The sequence below is a fragment of the Sciurus carolinensis genome, chromosome 13 (assembly GCF_902686445.1).
Source record: "Sciurus carolinensis chromosome 13, mSciCar1.2, whole genome shotgun sequence".
Lineage (NCBI taxonomy): Eukaryota > Metazoa > Chordata > Mammalia > Rodentia > Sciuridae > Sciurus > Sciurus carolinensis.
In genome coordinates, this window is record NC_062225.1 from 56,899,931 (window position 1) to 56,920,544 (window position 20,614).

Consider the following 20,614-nt stretch of genomic DNA (forward strand, 5'->3'; position numbering starts at 1 on the left):
TTTCCCAGGTAAAAGGCAAATATCCCTGATGTTAGTCAAGGTCCAACATAAACTGATTAATCCCTACTTTTTTCCTGACTATGTAGTGTGGCTACTACCTGCTTAACTCAACCCTGGAGTCTAGACTGTATTGCTTGGGTCTTTGTCTCTTGTGGATATATCTATTTTCTAGTCTTGTTTGTAAACTCTCCAGGGCAGGAACTATGTAGAAAAACTGTAGAGCTGGGCACAGTGGTACACACCTGCAATCCCAGCTACTTGGGAGGCTGAGGCAGGAGGATCCCAAATTTCAGGTCAGTCTCAAAATAAAAAGGTCTGAGAATGTAGCTCAGGGGTAGTGCACTTGCCTAGTATGTGCAAGGTCCTGGGTTGAATCTCCAGTACTGTAAGAAAGAGGAGAGGAGAGGAGAGGAGAGGAGAGGGGAGGGGAGGGGAGGGGAGGGGAGGGGAGGGGAGGGGAGAGGAGAGGAGAGGAGAGGAGAGGAGAGGAGAGGAGAGGAGAGGAGAGGAGAGAGAGGAGTCTTTGTAGTATATTGATTCACCTTAATTCCTAATACCCCTATCTTAAATTTGTCTATTACAATGCAACATCAAAAGGAAGTTAATAGTAAATAATTGTGGTTGATTTTTATGATGTGGTTTCTTTTCCCATAATCCTGGACTGCAATGTGTTCCCTAGTATTCTTTCAGGACTATAAATTGTAAAATAAACTATGATTGTAGCAGACATTTACAGACTTTCTGAAACCAACTGCAAAAGGCAACATAAGAATGGAAATTAAGAAAGAAAAAAGTCCCTAAGCAAACTTAGAAACTGATCTTTAGCAGCCAATGATTGAGATAGAAGATTGATTTACCAAGTTTAAATGAGCCCTGCTTTTCAGTACGGAGATTCCTAAGAAAACTTGGAATAGAACCACCATTTGACCCAGCTGTCCCACTCCTTGGTTTATATCCAAAGGACTGAAAAATCAGCTTACTACAGTAACACAGCCACATCAATGTTCACAGCAGCTCAATTCACAATAGCTAAACTATGGAACCAACCTAGATGCCCTTCAACAGATGGATGGGTAAAGAAAACATGGTGCAAATACACAGTGGAATCTTAACTCAGTCTTAAAGAATAATGAAATTATGGCATTTGCAGGTAAATGGATAGAGTTGGAGAATATCATGCTAAGTGAAATAAGTCAAATCCCAAAAAACCAAAGCTTGAATGTTTTCTTTGATAAGCAAATGCTGATCCATAGTGTGGGGTGGGTAGGGAAGAATGAAGAAACTTTGGATTGGGCAGAGGGGAGTGAGGGGACAGGTAGGGTGGTGGGGATGGGAAGGATTGTAGAATGAGACAGACATTCTTACCCTGTACACTTGTATGATTACACTACAGGTGTGACTCAGCACACCAGTAAACAGCAGGAGGAAAAAGAAGTTATGCTCCACTTGTGTATAATGTGGCAAAATGCATTCTACTGTCATATATAGCCAATTAGAACAAATTTTAAAAATCATAAAAAGAGCCCTGCTTTTATTCCCATCACAAAAATTATCCAGTAAAATGTATGCTCAATTTGGATGAATTAATAGCCAGGCCCACTCATGGATCATTTCAGTACTTTTGTTTGTTAGGCTCTTCCATATTCAGAATCCTTGGAAATGAACTGAGTAGCAGTGGAAAGCTGCTCTTTAGAATCTTCTAAAACAAATCCATGGGGTTTTGATCAGCTAAGCTCTTATCTAGACTAACAGCAGGCTTATTGTTCTACTTTTACAATTTAATTAGTTTCTGTGGGCTTAGTTTAGAACACCTGGTAAAAAACACGAAATTAAAGATAAGTCATTTTTCATTTCTACTGAGCACTGATTTTAAGACGTGTACAACAGTAAACAGAAAAAATTGATGGGAAGCAATTTTTCTTTTTGTGGTGCTGTGGATTCAATCCAGGACCTCACGCATGCTCAGTAAGTAATCTACCGCTAAGTGGCATCCTTTCCTGGCTAAATTGCCCAGGCTGGCCTCCAATTTGAGACACTCCTGCCTCAACTTCCCTGGTACCTGGTGTTAAGGATGGGAAGCAATCCGTTAGTGAAAAAAAAAAAGGGGGGGGGGTCCAGGGCGTGGAAGCAGGGTTAAGATATTTATGCCTGATTGAATTAAAAAGTAGACGCTACTTTTGTGTTGTGGCAAGAGAAATGTAAATGCTGAATCTGGAAGAAGACCCACCTAGGATATTGGGTTACCAGGAATTAAGTCATAGCACTTTTCAGATAATCTGAAAATTAAGTGGGGCAGGGTTTTTCTATTCTTGTCCAAGAAGTACAGGTAACTGGGTCTGCCATTTGCCTAAAGTAAAATAATTAATTGAATATTTACTCGTAGTTTGCCCAGTATCTGAACAGGTAAGGGATCGGTGGGAGTTGAAGGCAGTGGAAACAGGTCCAAAAACAAGGCAGGCTGAGTGCGGTGGCGTGGGTGGCCGAGGCAGGAGGATCTCAAATTCAATTCCAGCCTCAGCAACTTTGTGAGGCCCTAAGCAACTTCGTGAGATTCTGTCTCTAAATAAAACATAAAAAGGGTTGGGGCTGGGGCTCTGTGGTGAAGTGCCTCTGGGTTCCATCCCTGGTACCAAGGGGGCGGGGGTGGGGGGTGGGGGCGGGCAGTTTGCACAAATCTACTAGGAAGTTCCTGAGAGAACCGGGTTTTCCTATCGGTCTACTTGGCAGTGTACCAAGCTACCTGAATGACTGAACTAAGTTAGTTATGAGTCCACGGTTTAAGTCTTCCATTAAGGTAGGGTTCCCCATAGACTGAAGAAGGACTTTAGTTAGAGGCGACAAGATTTGGGTCTATCTAAAAGACTGGTCGAAAAACCATATTTCAGGCCTTAGAAAACAAAGACAAGAAATTAACGGCGTTTTAAATGAAAAATAAAGCTAAGTTGTTTCTCATTTTTTCACTATAAATAAATAATGCAATGAAAAGAACCGTCCTTGATTGGATTTTAAAAATGACAGATGAAAATAAAACGGGTCAAAAGAAAGAGCAAGCAAATGGGGCAGGGCCCGCATTCGCAGCACCGGGGACCGCACCTCCGCTGGACCAGGGGAAACGCAGCTTAGCTGACTCGCAGCCTTGGAGCAAAGATCGCCCCTACGCTCCCAGAGGATCCTTGCTCCGGCCCCGCCTCCATTCAGCTTGGCTCCGCCCCGTTCTGTCAGCACCGCAACTTGGCTCAGCTTACCTTCTTCTGGGAAAAGCGAGGCGGGACTTCCGGTATTTGAAAAACTTCCGGCGGGAACCGGAAGACACAGTAACACACACAGAATCCCGGGTCTTCTGACACGCCGGGCGGGAAGGTGAGCTGTGCGTCCGCGTCGGCGGCAGTTCTGCGGGCACCCACGAGCCGGTGTTCGGGCTCTGGCAAGTTTGAGGCCACTTAAAAAGTTCTGAGCGCTCACTTGGGAAGTAACACTCCCCCCATTTTTAAAAGTGAGAAGTGCCATTACATTTTACTATCAGCGGACTATATCTCACAACTTACACCGGGAGAATGCCTCCTAGCTGCTGCGTGTCACCTGGCGTGTCTCCTAATTGCAGCAGGTCTTAGTTCAGAGGGCAAAGAAGAGAAAACCTGGGAAAACTTAGATTGTTTTAAACCTCGAAGGAGCGAAGATGAGGGAGGAAGCACCCTTTCACTCTCAGATCGGGGCCCTGTCTGAATCAGCTGCATCTTCAGCAGTGTGCTGGGCATCTCGGAGGCGCTTGAGTAACTTGAGGAAAAAGATGAATAGGGAACTGTAGGCAACTTTCCTCGAGCCTTCCACATTGCAGCTTGTCATTAATGTAATTGGTGTGAAATGGGAAACAAGACTAGTCTTGCTATTTGGGGCTCTGGTTTCTAGTCCTTTGCCATATGTCTTCTTTTCGAGTAACCCATTTTACCTTCTCGAGCGTCAGACTTCTCATTGATAAAAAAATATGGCAATACGGCAGGGCTGTCTGATCTCAGAGGCTCTTTCTAACTCGAATTTTGTTTTTATAACTTGGGTATCTGTGTTAACATTCGAAGCACTTTTGTTTTCCTCTGGGAAACTTCTTTAGCTGCCTTTTAAGAAATTAGTCCTCTTCAATCTCCTTGAATTTTAGTGCCCCCCCCATTTTAATATGTGTTTGTAGGACTTTTTGCCCCTTGCTTCCATTTTTCACTTGCCCTAATTTAGTACTTCCTTAGTAACATCACAGTGACCTAAAGATTATTGATTTGGAATGTATTCATGTGCCCACAGAAATAAGATAACTTGGAAGAGGGAAAATCCTAGATCGCTGAAGAATAGGAATGTTCTTAATGTGCCTTTTCAAGACTGCAGTGAGTGCCATGTATTGCATTGCCTAATAAGGATAGAAAATAAATTCATATTTCTCTATAGAGGCCATATTTGTATATATTCTTATGTTTATTTAATGAATATTTATAAAGCAACCAGCAAATGCTAGGCTCAGTATCTTATGAAAGTGAATAAGACATGATTCCTTCCTTCCTGTTGTTCACTACATGGAGGGGGATTCCAATAATAAAACAAAATAATAATTTTAGTTTGTTATATATTGCTATCTAAAAGAAATAAATAGGATCTTAAAAAATATAGTGTAACTGAGAAGTTCATATTAGGCCTAAGGGATGAGAGGAGCCAGACATTTGGTGAGCAGGAAGAATACTCCAGATAGAGTGACCCTGACTTGGGAAAGAATCAAGCTTGTTACAGGGAATGGTAGAATGTGACTAGAGTTTAGGAGCTACAAGTGGTAAGTATGATTAGGAAGGTAAGCAGGGGTCACAGACCTGTAGGGCATTGTAGAAAACCTTGGTAAAAAGTGTGGTTTGATTCTGAGTGAAGGATGAGATGGGAAGTCATTAAGTGTTTTTTTCTTTTTTTTAATAATGTTAATTGTATTTTTTTTTTACACCTTTGTATTTTGTTTATTTATTTTTATGTGATGCTGAGGTTTGAACCCAGTGCCTTACACATGCTAGGCAAGTGCTCTACCACTTAGCTACACCCCTATCCCCTCATTAAGTGTGTTTAAGCATTTTCTAAATCATGTCTTAGGATGATATGTGAAGAATGGGTTGTAGGGGCAAGGGCATGGAAGCAGGGAGGGCATATAGGGGATATTGCCATAGTCCAGGTAAAAGATAGGACACTAGTTTGAATGTATCCCCCCAAAGTTCATGTGTTGAAAATTTAATTTGTAATTCATATATTGATAGAATTTGGAGGTAGGGTCTTTGGGAGGTGTTTTGGGTTAGATGAGATTGTGAGGGTGGTGTCCTCATGATGGGATCAGTGGCATTATAAAAGAAAGAGGGAAACCTGATTTGGAAAGCTCTCTTTCCCTAGTGTGTGATGACTTCAGCCATGATGAGACTCAGGAAGAAGGTCTGCTTCCCAACCACTAGTCTGTGGCATTCTGTAATAACAACAGGAAACAGACTCAAGGACCAAATATACACTGGAGAGTGTAGAGATTTAAGATATATTTTGAAGGAAAAATTTATGTGACTTACTAATAGATTGGATATAAGAGATGGGAGAAAAAAAGTTTCACAGTGTTTTGACTTAGCAAAGGATGAATATGTTTATTATCTTGATTGTGGTGATGTGTGTACGTATGTCAAAACTTATCAGATTTGAGACCTTTAAATGTGTTCAGTGTACTGAATGTCATTTGCACCTCAACAAAGCTGTTAAAAAATATTCCAAGCTTCTGGCTTAGCAAATAGATGAATGAATGCTGGTGCCATTTACTGAGATGGGAAAGACTGGAGTAGAATGGATTTTAGGGCAGGGAATGGTTATCAAGCTTTCCATTCTGGATGTGTTAAATTTTAAGTAACTATGAGGCATCTAAGTAGTTTCAGAGGCATAATTTTACATAATTTTACATAATTTTATTATGTAAATGGAAATCTTAAAGGCGAGTTTTGGGATGGAGTAATTAGGATTGTTAGGTAGGTGATATGGGTACAGTCAGTCATGTGCTGAATAACAGTGATGTTGGTGATAGAAGCCAACAATGGATGCATACATGCTTGATGATGTTGTAGCTGTAGTTTGTGTAAGTACACTGATCACACAATAACAAAATTGCCTAATGGTGTGTTTCTCAGAATGTGTCTCTAGTTAAGTAACACTTGACTGAATTGAAGACATGGAGATGACTGGGCATGCCTATAACTTGGGAGGCTGCTGAGGCAGTAGGATTGCAAGTTCAAAATTAGCTTCAACAACTTTTTGAGATGGTGGCTCAAAAAAAAAAGAGAAAAAGGACTGGGAATATAACTCAGTGGTAAAGCACTCCTGGGTTCAATCTCTAGTACCAAAAAACAAAACAAAGAATAAACTCAAAACTTGGAAATGGATGCCGTAAGTTTTATGATATGAAGTTAAGAGGACATAATAGGAGTGGAGGTGGAAAAACAGATCCTTTAAGGACATTGGTCTTTAAACTGGCACAATCACACCCCTGGGAGTATAACTGGCATGAATAATTTTTAAATAAATAATTTCTAGGCCTCAGCTTCTCTACATATGAATTCTTTCTAAAAATGGAACTGCTTGTAATTGGCCCGTGTGTTCACACAGATTCTCCTTTTTTACCTCCATTCTTACACTCAGTTTTTTCTACTTGTGAAAAGAAATGCTTGCTTTTTAGCACCTTTCTATGTTCATTTCCTCTAGAGTATCTAATAAGGGATAGTTGGAAATATTTGTTTCAGGAAGTCTTTAAGACGAGTTGTTAGGGGCTGGGGATATAGGTCAGTTGGTAAAGTGCTTGCCTCACGTGCATAGGCCCTGGGTTCAATACCCAGCACCACAAAAAAAAAAGAAGAAGAAACTTATAAATCAAAATATAAGCCTGCCACTGGTTTGTCTTGCCCTGTTTTTTTTTTTTTGGGGGGGGCGGGGAGGGGAACTGGATATTGAATTCAGGAGTGCTTTACCACAGCTACATCCCCAGTCCTTTTTATTTTTTATTTTGAAACAGGATTTCAGTAAGTTGCTGAGGGTCTTGCTAAATTTCCACAGCTGGTCATGAATTTGCAATCCTGCTTCAGCTTCTTGCACTGTTGGGATTCAGGGCATCATGCACCACCATGCCTCGCTTGTTTTTCCCTATTTTAAATGCATTTCTGTTAAGGTTCAAATGTGGAGATAGATTTGGTGTATGGTAGTCTGTCACGGGAGTGGGAGGAGGTTTCAAATTAAGGTACAGTAGCTCCCCCATCCTTAGAAAATACACGTCAAGACCCCAAGTGGAAACCTGATATCTCAAATAGTACTGGATATATGCCATGTGTTTTTTATATGCTACTTATGATAGTTTAATTTTTAAGTAAAGCATAGTAAGAGATTAATAATAAAATAGAACAATTATAACAGTATATTGTAATAAAATTGCCGGCATTGCTATTTGTGCTTTGAGGCTATTATTAAATAAAATTAGGGTTCCAAGAACACAAGCATTGTGATCTTATGATAGCTATCTAATAACCAAGAGGACTGCTAAGTGAATAATGGGTGTGAGTAGTGTATACGATATGGATATGCTGAACAAAGGGAAGAATCATGTCCTTAACAGAGTAAAATGGAGATTTCATCCAATTACTTGGAAAAGTGTGCAGTTTAAAACCTAAGGATTGTTTATTTCTGGAATTTTCTGTTTAATATTTTTGAATAGCAATTGATTGAGGCAACAAACTGTAGAAAGCAAAACCCTGGTTAAGGAGGAAGTACTGTATGTTGTAGACTGGAGTGATAGGAATGAATATAAGGTGATCTGGGTGGGTTGTTTGATGGGGAGCAAAGAACCTTCAGATTTTTTCTTTGGGTGTGGTCAGGTTCACCAGAAAAAAAGCCTTCCCATTGTTTACTCCTAGAGGGTAAGGATCTGACTGGTGGCATTTTGGGATCTTAATGGAACAAGAGTACTGGGGAATTCTCTGTTTAGTATTCAGTTTGTATGGTTCACATGCACACGCTTGCATTTGTCCTCTAGTCTAGATATTCTATTTTACCTTCTTTGGAGAATAAACTAGACCTTTTCCCAGGGCAATTGTCTACTGGCATGTTGGGTAGGGGACCTAGAGATACGCCTTTGTGTCAGGTAGCTTATACTTAACCACCTCATCCTTGGTCTCAAAGGTATCAGCAGTTGCTTCTGGAATTTTGAGTCATGCCCAGGAAAACCTGTGTTTCCTTACACCTACTCAAGATTACTAATAGTTGTCTTTGTATTTTGTAGCACTTTAATAGTTTTATTTTTTGTGTTTTAAATAATTAGTCATTGCAGAATATATTTTTGTTCATGGTGTGGAGGTGGAAATTAAACACTTGTTTTTCTTAGAGGAATACCTGATTGTCAATACCTTTTACTGACTAATCTGTTTGTGTCCTGTCCTGATTTGAATTACCACCCCTGTCAAACACTGATTTCCTCTGTTTTGTTTTATTTTTATTCTGGTAAATTGCACATAACCCAAAAATCAGAGTTACCTGTTACCTTATGACCAATATTTAGAACTACTCATTTGAGGAAGGATTACCTGCATAACCATATCTAAAAAAATTGTGAAAGCAAAGATGGGAGGTTTTCGATCTGCTTCCTACAGACTGTTTTCCTTTCTGGTTTCCTCTGAGTGCTGTTCTGTCCAGGAATTCTGCACTTAATGGACAGAGCTGAGCTATTTCTGCTGGGGGAACATGTTCCCATTTGTGACAAGTCTCCTTTCTATGAGGTATTATTTCCTCTTCTAAGTGGATGTTAGAACCAGAGGCACTATAATATATGACTGGTTTAGGACCTTATTTTGAAGGTTCTAAACATATCAGAGTCTAATGTACTTTTTTATGGTTTGACACACAGTCTTTAGGAAATAAATCTTTGCAGCCTCAGTAAATTTATTTACTTCCTATATTATGTGATGCCTCTTACTATTTGATTTTTTTTCTAGAGCTGAGGCTTTGAATCATAGCGGCATAGTGATTTATTTAAGTATGAACTATTATTATAGAAGAATGCTTATCTTGTTTTAGGAATAACCTGACTGCTTATTCAGTTAATCAGTACCATTTGACTGCCTGCCATCTTTGTAGTGGCACCTCTACTGTATCCTGTAAGAAGATACAGAAGAGAGAAAAATATTTCTTGTCTTTGAGAGGTAGTTTAACCTAAGATTTTATAATTTGATGACTGATAGTATCACTAATAATATTTGTAGAATACTCACCTTCTGGGAACTTATTTTTCAAAAGGTAGCCAGCATTCATGAAGCATTTGAAACCTTTGGAAGGGTGTTTGTTGCTCTTTTAATTGAGGCTACTTAGCAGGGGAAACCAGCATTTGGCTTGTGAATAAGGTTCATGTTTTTTCCTTTGGCATTTTCTAGCAGCAGAGCTGTTGGAGAGTTATTTTCAAATGGCACATCATTTTGTAACTGAATGACTGTGATCAGACTATTCAAGTCATGCTGATTTCATGTTCATTTCTTCCAGATGTCGTCATTGCCAAGAAGAGCAAAAATACAGGTTCAGACTGCAGTATCCAAAGACGAGTTCTCATACTTCTCAGAGTTGTAAGCTTCTTGGTTTAATATGGTAGTGGGGGAATGAGGCGTATTTTAAGGAGTAATGCATTTGTCTCTTACACCCTTAAGTCATTTCGGTGGAAGAAAGCTGTGTGTTTTTCCTTCATTCATACAATATTTATTGAAGCTGTGTTCTAGATTCTGTCTAATGTTGGCGATGAAGTGTTAAATGAGAGAAAAAGTAACCATCTAAATATATAACATTTATACTAGAATATAAGCTCCATGAGTACAGGAGTATTTTATATTATGTTAGAGCAGAGTTTCTCAACCTCTGCACTATTAAAATTGTGTGCAGAATAATTCTTTGTTGTGGGGCCTGTCTTTTGCCTTGTAGGATGTTTAACTGCATCCCTGGCCCACTAGATGTCAATAGCACCCCTCCCACCATTTGTGACAATCAAAAATGTCTTTAGATAGTGCCGTGTGTGTGTGTGTGTGTGTGTGTGTGTGTGTGTGTGTGTAAGTGTAAATTATCCCCAGTTGAGAATCTTTGCTGTAGAGCATCATATTAAGTACTCTTAAGGTATTTGTTAAAGAAATGAGTGGTTAATGTTAAGTCATAATAGGTACTGTTAAAAAAAAAAAAAAGCAGAGCAAGGAATAGAGAATACAGTGATAGTAGTGAAAGGGCATTTTAGATAGGGAGTTCTTTGGCGAATGTACGGGAATCTAATAAAGTGTGGGAGTTTGGTTTAAATGTGTTCCTCAAAGGTCCATAATGTAAATATATAAAGGCTTAGTCTCTAGGGTGGTGGTGGTTTTGAGAGTTGGTGAAACCTTTTAAGAGGTGTCCCTGTGAGAGGTCCTTAGTTCATTGGAGATATGCCTTCAAAGGGGATTGTGGGGCTCTGTTCTGTCTCTCTTTGTTTTTGTATTGAGATGTGAACACTCTCTCTGACATGTGCTCTTTCCGTTGCCATCTGTTGCCCTAACCAGAGGCTCAAACAAATGGGGCTGCCTTATCTTGTACTTGAACCTCCAAAACTGAGTTAAATAAAAAATTTCTCTTTATTTAAGTTAGTTGTCTCAGGTACTTTATTGTAGTAATGCAAAACTGACTAACATAGGAGAGAAACTCTATGGAAAGTTCTCAAGGGTTAACATTCCAAATACTGCAGCAAATTATTTCTGAGATAGAGATGATTTTGATGTGTTCAGGGAACAGCAAGGAGACCATTGTGACCAGTTCAGAGTCATCAGGTAGAGAGTAATAGAAACTGAGATTGGAATGCGTAACGTGTAAGGGGCTAGGCGGGGGCTAGGATTTTATTTGATGTGAGTTGGGAAGCCTCTGGAGGTTTGTGAATAGGGATGTGACCTGATCTGATTTACATTTGTAAAATATCGTTCTGAGTTTCTTGGTGGAGAACAGACTGTGGGGGGCAAGAATAGAAGTGGGGGATAAGTTAAGAAGATCATTGTAGAAGCCTAGAAATGAAAACGGTAGGAAATGGTCTAATTTGGGATATATTTTCAAGACAAAGGAGATAGGACATGGTGATGAATTAATTACATTTGGAATATGAAGGAAAGACAGACATTTTGGGAACAATGGAAGAGGAATAGACGTAAGTGTGATGAAATCAGACTTGTATTTTGGATTTGGTAAGTTTGAAATGATTGTTAGGCTTCCCTCTGAAAGTGGATATGCAAGTCTTGAACTCAGGAGAAGGTCATGTTGGAGATATGAAATTGAAGTTCCTGTACTGACCTCAATGACAAGATGACAAGATACCTGAGCTAGCAAGAGAGCATAGAGAGAGGAGGAGAGAGGGTGAGGACTCATCTTCCTTAGGAGATTCCAACATTTAGAGGGCAAGGAGGTGGGGGTAAAAGGAACTAAGGGGAAACTTTAAGCAGGAAGGAGAAACACTAGAGGAGAAGGACTCTCTGAAGGCATGTGGAAGGACATGCTCTAGGGGTGAGGGCCAGACGCTGCTGAGAACGCACATGTTATGGGGAATGAGAGTTGACTCAGCTGCCTCAGAACTGCTTCATGTGTAACAAAATGGGACCAGCGCTTGTGCTTTCTTCCTAATAAAATCCCTCTACTTTTGGTAGTATTACCATGTGAAGTGGGGTTAGTCAGTACTCCTGCTCAGCAGGTGATAAGACTAAGGTGGAAAGGTGTCATCTAGCTCAGTTGGATAACAGGAAGAAACCCTGGTTTTCTAATTCCTTGATCTTCTAATTCTAGTTCCTTTTAAATCCACTGCTGTTATTATCTAATGGTTTTATTTATTTTATGCTTAGTTTCGGGCATAGAGTCTACCTCTGCAGAGAACATCAACTTGGAGGATATCAGTGGATCATCCTATCATAATTGTGCTTTCCTGGAACATAATTAACTAAGAAGTCATTCAGTTAGGCTTTTGGTGCCAAAGTGGAATTTAACTAATCCAAAACCCAGACATTTCTGTTCACTAGTCTCACTGAAGGAAGTGGTTATCTTTCACCCCAAAGTGATCTCTTACATTAGGTTAGAAATAGAATGAACCAACTTTGCAGGAGCATGATGTTCCCTCAACAGAATTCATTGGCTGCTGTTTTTCTGCTTATGTTGTGAGTTTAATGTTTAGTTGTCAAAAAAGTATGGTAGCTGCACCTGATCCAGTGTAGTCAGGATACAATCCATCTGTGAAAGGAAAAGACGGGTTAATAAAAACAACTGGGCAGGCCTTGGTGTTGGCGTTTTTATATAATTTAGAGTGTTTCCTAGAGTCATTTCCCACTCCTTTCATTGAATGAATAGCTTAATACAATTTAAATGAATTTGATTAGCACTTAGGAACTTATTTAAGTGCTCTTCACTGTTAAAATTGAAAAGTTCACTTTGACTATGTGTGACATGACCTAGTAAATTGCTTAAGGTAATAAATGATTTTCCACGCCATGAAGGTGTGTGTGTACATGTTTGTCAATTAGGTGAGAGGAAAGTGGTGATTTATAGTGTATGATATGCTATGGGGAGGGTGTTTTTATATGCTAATCAACTCTTCTTTTAATTCTTAGCAATAACTGTTCACAGTTTATGCTCGTATTATTCCATTTTATCATAAATACCTCTGACTTTATCAATTTTTTAAGAAGCTTGTGTTTGTTTTTTACCTTTGACATTTGGTTTTGTTTTTCCTGGAAGTTCTTCTGTCAATTTACTTCTAGATCATCTGCCTCTGAAGAAGATGACAAGGAAGATAGTGTCTGGGAGCCCCAAAAGAAAGTCTCCAGAAGCCGCAAGCAGCCAGCTCCCAAGGATTCCAAACCAAAAAGGGTACCTCGAATCAAGAACACTCCACAGATCAGTGATGGCACAGGGATCGTGGATGTTAAGGAGGAGCCGGTAGGTGCTGTAGCTAGATAGGGGGAAAACCGAAGTGTTTTCCTGATTGGGAATGTTACTTTCTTACACAGAGTAGGATAAAATGCAAATGACAAAAACTGCAGGGCAGTAGTGTCCCTTCTGGTGGTCTTAATAGCATCTTTTATATATATTATAAAATAAATATACAACATGCACACATACTATATATTTTTTGTGGTGCTGGAAATCAGGGCCTTGTACATTCTAGGCAAGCACTCTGCTTCTATCCTATACTCCTAACCTTCTCTTAACATTTATCATCAGAACCATTATGTTTCTTCTTCTGCTTTTTTTTTTCTTCTCCTAGTAATAATGGCAATATTAGCAAGTAGTAAGTGCTTACTGTTAGTCAAGCAGTATGTTGAACATTGCACTCTTATGATTTTTTTTTTTTTTTTTTGGTACCAAGAATTTTACCTAGGGTCGCTTAACCTCTGAACCACATTCCCAGAACTCCCCCCTCCACTTTTTAAAACATTTTTTTAGATGTTGATAGACCTTTATTTTATTCATTTATTTATATGCAGTGCTGAGAATTGAACCCAGGGCCCCACGCATGCTAGGCAAGTGTTCCACCACTGAGCCATGACCCCATCCCTCCAAGCCCCTTTTAAAAAATATTTTATTTAGAGACAGAGCCTCGCTAAGTTGCTGAGGCTGACTTTGAACTTGTGATCCTCCTGCCTCAGCATTGTAAGCCTCTGGGATTATAGGCATGCACCAAGGTGCCCGCCTCACTCTTACGATCTTAATTTTAGCAACAACTGTTAAGGCAGGTGCTGTTATTTCCAGATTTTATAGCTAAGAAAGCTGAGGCAAGTGATATTGAGTGACTTGCTCACAGTACATGGTATGTGATGGCACTGGCTTTCTAAGTCAGCATTTTAGGAACTGATCTACTTCTTATGAATGTTTTTACATTAGCCATGCTCAAGAGTGATGTATATAACCAGTGTGCTGGTTTAATAATTAACACTTTGAAATAATCATCACAAGTACTTAAAATTCTTATGGCTAGCACTTTTTCTACTCGGAGGCTGACCTAAGTAGGGACTTAAATAAGAATCAGAAATCTGCTTGATGAGCATGGACTCAGAGTAGGAGAAATGACTGTTTATTTGGGTTTATTGAATGCTCCCTGTGGTCTAGGCACTGTGCTTGTCATAGTGACAATTGAATGTTTTAATTGCATGGAGCTAAGGTAGTCTGAAGTGTCCATCTCACAGCAGGATTCTCCTATCATTGGGACCAAAATATTCCATCTATTTGCTGAGCTTTCTTCTGTTTTGTACATGACTTAGAAGTTGCTGATCATATTTGCTTTTTCCTTCTCCTGTTCCTTTGTGGCTGATAATTCCCTTTATAACTGACACATTGTTTCTTTAGATATAGCAATTCATTTAATTAGGTTTTTATCAATTCTTATTGGTTTAGTATTATCTTCATATCTCTTTTCTGATCCATCGTGTTCGAGTATAACATTTAATACTCAGGGCTAGATAATATACAGCATTTATAAAATCACGTGAGGTTGGTGGTAGGTGGGCATTGGTGTTGGGGTGCTCTTATTATAGTTTCCGGTGTTTTTATTTCTTTATTTTTGTGGTACTAGAGTTTGAACCCTGGGCCTTATGCATGTTGGGCAAATGCTCTATCACTGTGCAATATCCCCAACCCCCCAGGGTTTTTAATAGTCAATAACTCTGGAAAAGTATTTGATAGGAGAGTTAATCTTGTAAGGCTTTTTTCCCACTCAACATAGTTCCCTTGAGAGTCTGAATTTTGGCTTAAACTTATTTTGGGCATTGTTGATTTTGTTTGTACCATCCGTGTTACTTAAATAACTGGAAACAGGCTAGCATGTGAAACTGTAAGCTCCTGAATGGCGGAATATATTTATTGTTCTATCCCTAGTACCAAGAGGAGTGTCAGGTTTCCTTCCTTCACCGCCAAACTGTCACTTGGGGAGAGAGAGTGAGGGTGCAGAGAGTAGTCCCTGGATTCCTGTGTAGACTGCTAGGTGGACTCTGATAAAGAACACTCCTGCCATTAACCTGCTGTCATTGTGTTTTCTGTCCTCTCTCCTCCTGTATAAATAGGTGACACATGTAGCGTTTATGATTTTGTGAATGTTATTTTCTCTTCCTAATTTGTTGACTTTGATAATAAATGTTAATCTTTGTTTTCTGGCATGTATAGACTATCTTTTATTCATTTTTAAAACAATTTCTAAACAATTCACATGCAGTTGTAAGAAATAACACAGAGGGATTCCATGTACCCTTTATCCCAGTTGTCCCCAATGGTAAACTTACTTGTCTTACAAAACTTTAGTAAAATTTCACAATCAGGTTATTGACATTAATAAAATAATTTAGATGTCTCTAGTTTTATTTGTGTTCACTTGTATGTATTTAGTTCTATGCAGTTTTTTCACATATTCATTATCACAAGGATCCCTAGTGTTGCCCTTGTATAGCTACACCTGCCTCCCTCCTGCTTCCCCTACTTGTATCTCTAACTCCTGGCAATCACTGATCTGTTCAGGAGAGTTATATAAATATAATCGTGTAAGTCTTTTTCCCCACTCATCATATTTGCTTGAGAGTCTTCCAATTATTGTGTATATCAATAATTTGTTCCTTTTTATTTCTGAGTAGTATTCTAGGGCAGTTGGTTTTTATCTTCTAATTGTCATGTCTTCTCTTTGTGGCTTAATAGAATAGCTCTGTGGCAATTGCTGATGTGGATTTGGAAGAGAAAAAAACCAAATTGGAAACTGTACAGACTCTGAAATCAGCAAAGACAAAAAGGAAAACTTCAGCTCAAAGAACCAAAAAGCTGAAAATTGATGAAGTAAAGAACAAAGCCAGCAATTTAGAGGGTGGGACTAATAGTACAGAAATACCATCAACAAGCACCATGTGGGAAGGTGTATGCAAGAAAGAAGAGAGTGAAGATGACTTTACCTTTGGTCAGTCTCCTTTAAAGAAAATCAAGACTGAAACATGTCTTCAGGGGCAGCCTGTCAAGTTTCCAGCAAATACCAACAATATTAATGAGGAGGTAGAAATGAACTGGGATATAGTTCAGGTATGTGCAGCCATTTCCTATTAATTTAGTTAATTTAATTCCTTTCTTTTTGAAATAGGGATTGTGCTGGTTAAAAGAAGGGTTGGAGTTTTCAACTCTCTCCTCAGTTTGACCAGTAATTTCTGGATGCTTTGACCACTGGTTCTTTTCTAGAGTATGCTGTTTCGTATTATGGTTTATCATCATCATCAGTTCTTTGGCTAAAGGCTATGAACTCGGTCAGGGTGGGTCTTTGCCATGGTGTTTTAGATTGTGTGAATTAGCTTTCTGTTCCTATAACAGATTCCTGAGATAAATCACCTTATAACGAGGAAAGGTTTATTTTGACTCATGGGTATAAAGGTTTCAGTTCATGGTTGATTGACTTCATTGTTTTTGGGCCTGTGGCAATATACCATAGCAGGAGCACATGGTAGGACAATTTGCTTACCTCACAGCAACCAGGAAGCAAAGAGAGAAAGAGGAGGGTCAGGGTCCCAAGATTCTACCTTGTGACCTAAGTGACTAAGTGACCTAAGATCCTCCACTAGACCTCACCTTTGAAGGTTCTGCCGCCTCCCAGTGGTACTCAGGGACCAACCCTTTAACACTTGGGTCTTTGGGGGACATTACATATCCAAACTATAGCATACATTTACTATGTGGACAGATTGCACTAACAGATTGGGACCTCAAAGTTTCATAGCTTGATTTTTGCTTTGAACTTGGATTGTCTTTCGCTGTAAAAGCTTAAAAGTCATTTAGGCTATTCCTGCCTCTGTTTGATCATTAGAGTGCTATAATGTACTATGAATAAGCCTAGCAATCTTTCAAAGGAAAATTTTTTAAGAATGTCAACTTGAGATGCCAGAATCCTAACTTTTACTACGGGAGAAATTGGGATGGATTTCTTCCCTTTTCTTTCTTTTTTTTCTTTTTTTTTTTTTTTTTTTTTCCAGGGATGGGGGTTGGCTTTGGAACTAGTAGAGGGAACCTGAAGAGTAACTCATGAGCAGTGAGTCTTAATTTTGTCTGGTCGCACACATTCTGGGACCATTTCAGGGTAGATGAGGTAGCCTTCAGGATGAATCTAGTGTGGATCTATGACCCACAATTTGAAAATATTGTCTTTTTAGGTCTAAATGAATAAAGCAAAAGAAGGCGTAGGATGGAACCTAATTATAGTTTGTACCTTGGATTATTTAATTCAGGAACAAGAGTGAGAAGAAAAACTGTGAGGCAACATTCTATTCTTTAGTGGGCCAGAAAGAAGAAAAATCATTGTTAAAATTTACTGTTGACATTCTATTTATAGGTAATAGAAAAGACAATGTTGGTAAACAAAGACACTTCTCCAAAGGAAAAAAACTAACATGCAGTCCCAGACTGAAAGGTAGTAGTAAGGTTAGGCTCTTAATGAAGATTTACGTAGGTTTTTATTTTATTTATTTATTTATCACTGCTCTAATACCTTAAAGTGTTTGTTCACAGATTTGTGATTGACAAGAAATAATACTTGCCATTTACTTACAGATGATTTATCATGGGCTAGGCCAGGCTCCATATCAGGCACTTAATTATTACATTCTTTTATTTTATTATTAGGATGATAGATTATTAGAAGTAATGTATAGCCTAAAAAATCAATGATAGCTAAGATTAGAATAGACAGAAAACATTTTTGTTTGTATGGTAGGAACTAAAGTAAAATCATCTCAAAGTTAAAAATTACTGAGAACTAACTCAAAAGTGTTTGTAGAATTTAGTTTCTATAGGCTATGTCCTTTCTTTAATAGGTATAACTAAAGTCGATTACAGGCTTCAAGGGGAAAGTTTGTTCTGAAATTTATTAATGTGCACTTTTTATTTTTTCTTAGGGGAGATTAACCGGGTTCACTAATGAGTTCTGTAATGTCAGTAAGATAGCAGCTAAACAAAATCTTTTTGAAAATATATTCCAAAAGAAAAGTAAGATTACTTGCTGAGTAGAATGAGGAGGGAAAGGTATGTTGAGAGCCAAGAGTCTAGCTGTCAGAGGGTGAATGGCAGAAGACAAGCAGAGGGAGAAGCTTCATTTATAAACCATAGCAACAGTGTCCATTAATTGTGGGAACATCAAGTGGAAGCAAGTCATCTCATTTTAAGACCCTAAAAACATTTTACAGCCTTTGGTCTCCTTGGAAAGCCTTTGGTCTTTCCTTTTAATTCAAGCATTTTTTTCCCTCCTTCTCCTTATTGAAAGCAAATTTTGATGGTTGAAATCTTGTTCTCAGGGAATCTGGGCAGTCTTAGTTATCTGTGAGTTGGTAAAAGTGGTTGTTATAGTTGCCACCTTAGCCGAGCAACTTGATGACAACTGTTAAAGTTCAGTGTTTTCCAGGTAGGCTTAGGGAAATTGCCTGGGAAACTGTTAAGAATTTTTTACTAGTTTGTGTTCTTTTCATTTAAATGCAGTCATCCTTTGTTAACGTCAAATTAGCTTTTATAGACAATCCTTAATTGGAAATGTGGATTTCATTTCATATATATATATATATATATATATATTTTTTTTTTTTTTAAATTCTCCCATAAACAAGAGAAACTTTGTGTTAGAGGAAATAATTTTGTTTTAAAGTCATATTCCTGCTTCCTAACATGGTTGAGAAAGTGGTTGGTGTTGGAAGAACAAGGAAGTGAGAAGAGCGAGAGTCAATGGAACCAGTCAGAAAATCAGGAGGGTCTGGAACCTTTGACTGAATGATGTGTTTCTAATGTTTATATTATCTGCCACAAAATATATGCCCATCTTCTTTTGAGAAATCCTTGATAGCACCTAGCCAGCAAGGAATGGTCAATGAAATTAACTGTAAAGAAATTATTATTATATTATATTATTATTATTATAGAAATGTTATATATTTCTCTCATTCTGTGTACTAGGTCTCATGGCCCCTACCCACCACCATGCCTGGTCCTCTATTTTTTTTTTCAAGTGTGTTTATGAATTCTAAAAACTCTACTGCTTTTTTGGGAACATCGCCATCTTGTTTGGGGAGGGAAAAACTACATAGCCAACACTTGATTTAGAGGCTTTACATGTGAACATATTTGTCTATTTCCTGATCAGGGTCTGGGGATCACTAGATCTCTTGAGCAAAAGCATCCTCCTCATTTTCATCACTTTCTCTCAAACTGCAAATGTATGGTTATCACCAGAAACTAATTTTTGCTGAAGTCCATTATATTACTATGCAAATATGTAAAAACACCATGAATTTTATAACAATTTAAAGAAGCAAGTAGCTGTAATCAGTTTTTGAAAAAAATTAAACTGCTCCAAGGTTGTGATTGCTGTTATATGGTTTCTTTATTTTGAGGTTGGTGCATGTAGGGGAGTGGAGCAGTTATGTGCTTCTCAGTAACATTTGCTGAATGAAGGAGATAAAGCAAACAAAAACCTTTTTATTAGCCATTTTCCCCTTTGTTCCTAGAGATGTGGGATTATATGGGGGAAGACCATGCATGGGATGATAAAAGTGTGGGAAGAAGTGGGATGGAAAGGTGCCCAATGCCTATGAGCTGGTCATTCACTAATTCTACATCTAAATGCAGAACAACTTGGTAGGTGCAACTTGTTTGTCCTAGGAGAGATTAAATAAAGAAATTAGAATTTTTTTTCTATAATTTAACTGGTAGTATTTATTATGGGCTTAATTTTTTTTAAGTATAACACACATACAAGAAATTTATTTAAGTGAATAGCCCAGGATTATTCAAAAGGGTAACCATATAACCGACTGCCAGGTCAAGAAAATGCAATCTGCCTTATACCCTTTTCCAATTCTTTCTTTGCTCTCTTGTAACCATTCTTCTGATTTCTCACAGCATAGTTTAGTTTTCCTTCTGCAGTCTTTAAGGGAAATTTTGATGTGTGTGTTAAAATAAGTGATACAATAAACTAGAGGAGAGTAGAGAGAACAGCAGGAATCAATAGCTTTTCAGAAGGGAGTTGTGCAGTTGCTGGCTTGGGAGTGATTCTGAATAGAAAATCCTCTTAATTCTACTCACTAATTTTTTTTTTTTTTTTTTTTTTTTTGGTGGTGCTAGGGATTGAACCCAGGGCCTTGTGCTTGTGAGGCAAGCCCTCTACTCACCAATTTTGATTTTTTCTTTTTTAAAGCAGATGCTTCTTGGATGCTTAAGGATATAGTGTATTTGCTGATTCCTACATGTTTTCTTTTAAACTGAGGGAATGGGAATTTTCATTTGGAGAAGTCAATCTTGGGTCACCCTGGAGAAGGCATTTTCTTGGAGTTCTTGTTTTTTTCATGTTGCTGGGGACTGAACCCAGAACCTTGTGCCTGCTAGGCAAGCACTCTACCACTGAGCTGCACTTTCAGCCCTCCTTGAAGGTTCTTGCCAACTGCAGGGTGGTAGGAAGACACCTTGACCTACTTATCTGCAGTTGTGCTCAGGAAAAGAAGTGAGGGAATTTGAGCAGTTTGTATTTTTGTATGAAAAGTCATCAGGTTTTGCATAAAATTTG

The 20,614-nt window shown here is 38.5% G+C and overlaps 1 protein-coding gene across 1 annotated transcript in view; it reads left to right on the forward strand.

The window, feature by feature from the left end:
* Positions 1–3,302: 3,302 nt before the first annotated feature.
* Srbd1 (S1 RNA binding domain 1) overlaps positions 3,303–20,614 on the forward strand; it is a 237,839-nt gene continuing 220,527 nt past the window's right edge. The window contains exons 1-4 of the mRNA XM_047522685.1: positions 3,303–3,360; positions 9,559–9,638; positions 12,816–12,993; positions 15,736–16,107. Of these exons, the coding sequence (XP_047378641.1) occupies positions 9,559–9,638; positions 12,816–12,993; positions 15,736–16,107 (630 nt within the window). The 5' untranslated portion in view covers positions 3,303–3,360. The remainder of the gene's footprint in view (positions 3,361–9,558; positions 9,639–12,815; positions 12,994–15,735; positions 16,108–20,614) is intronic.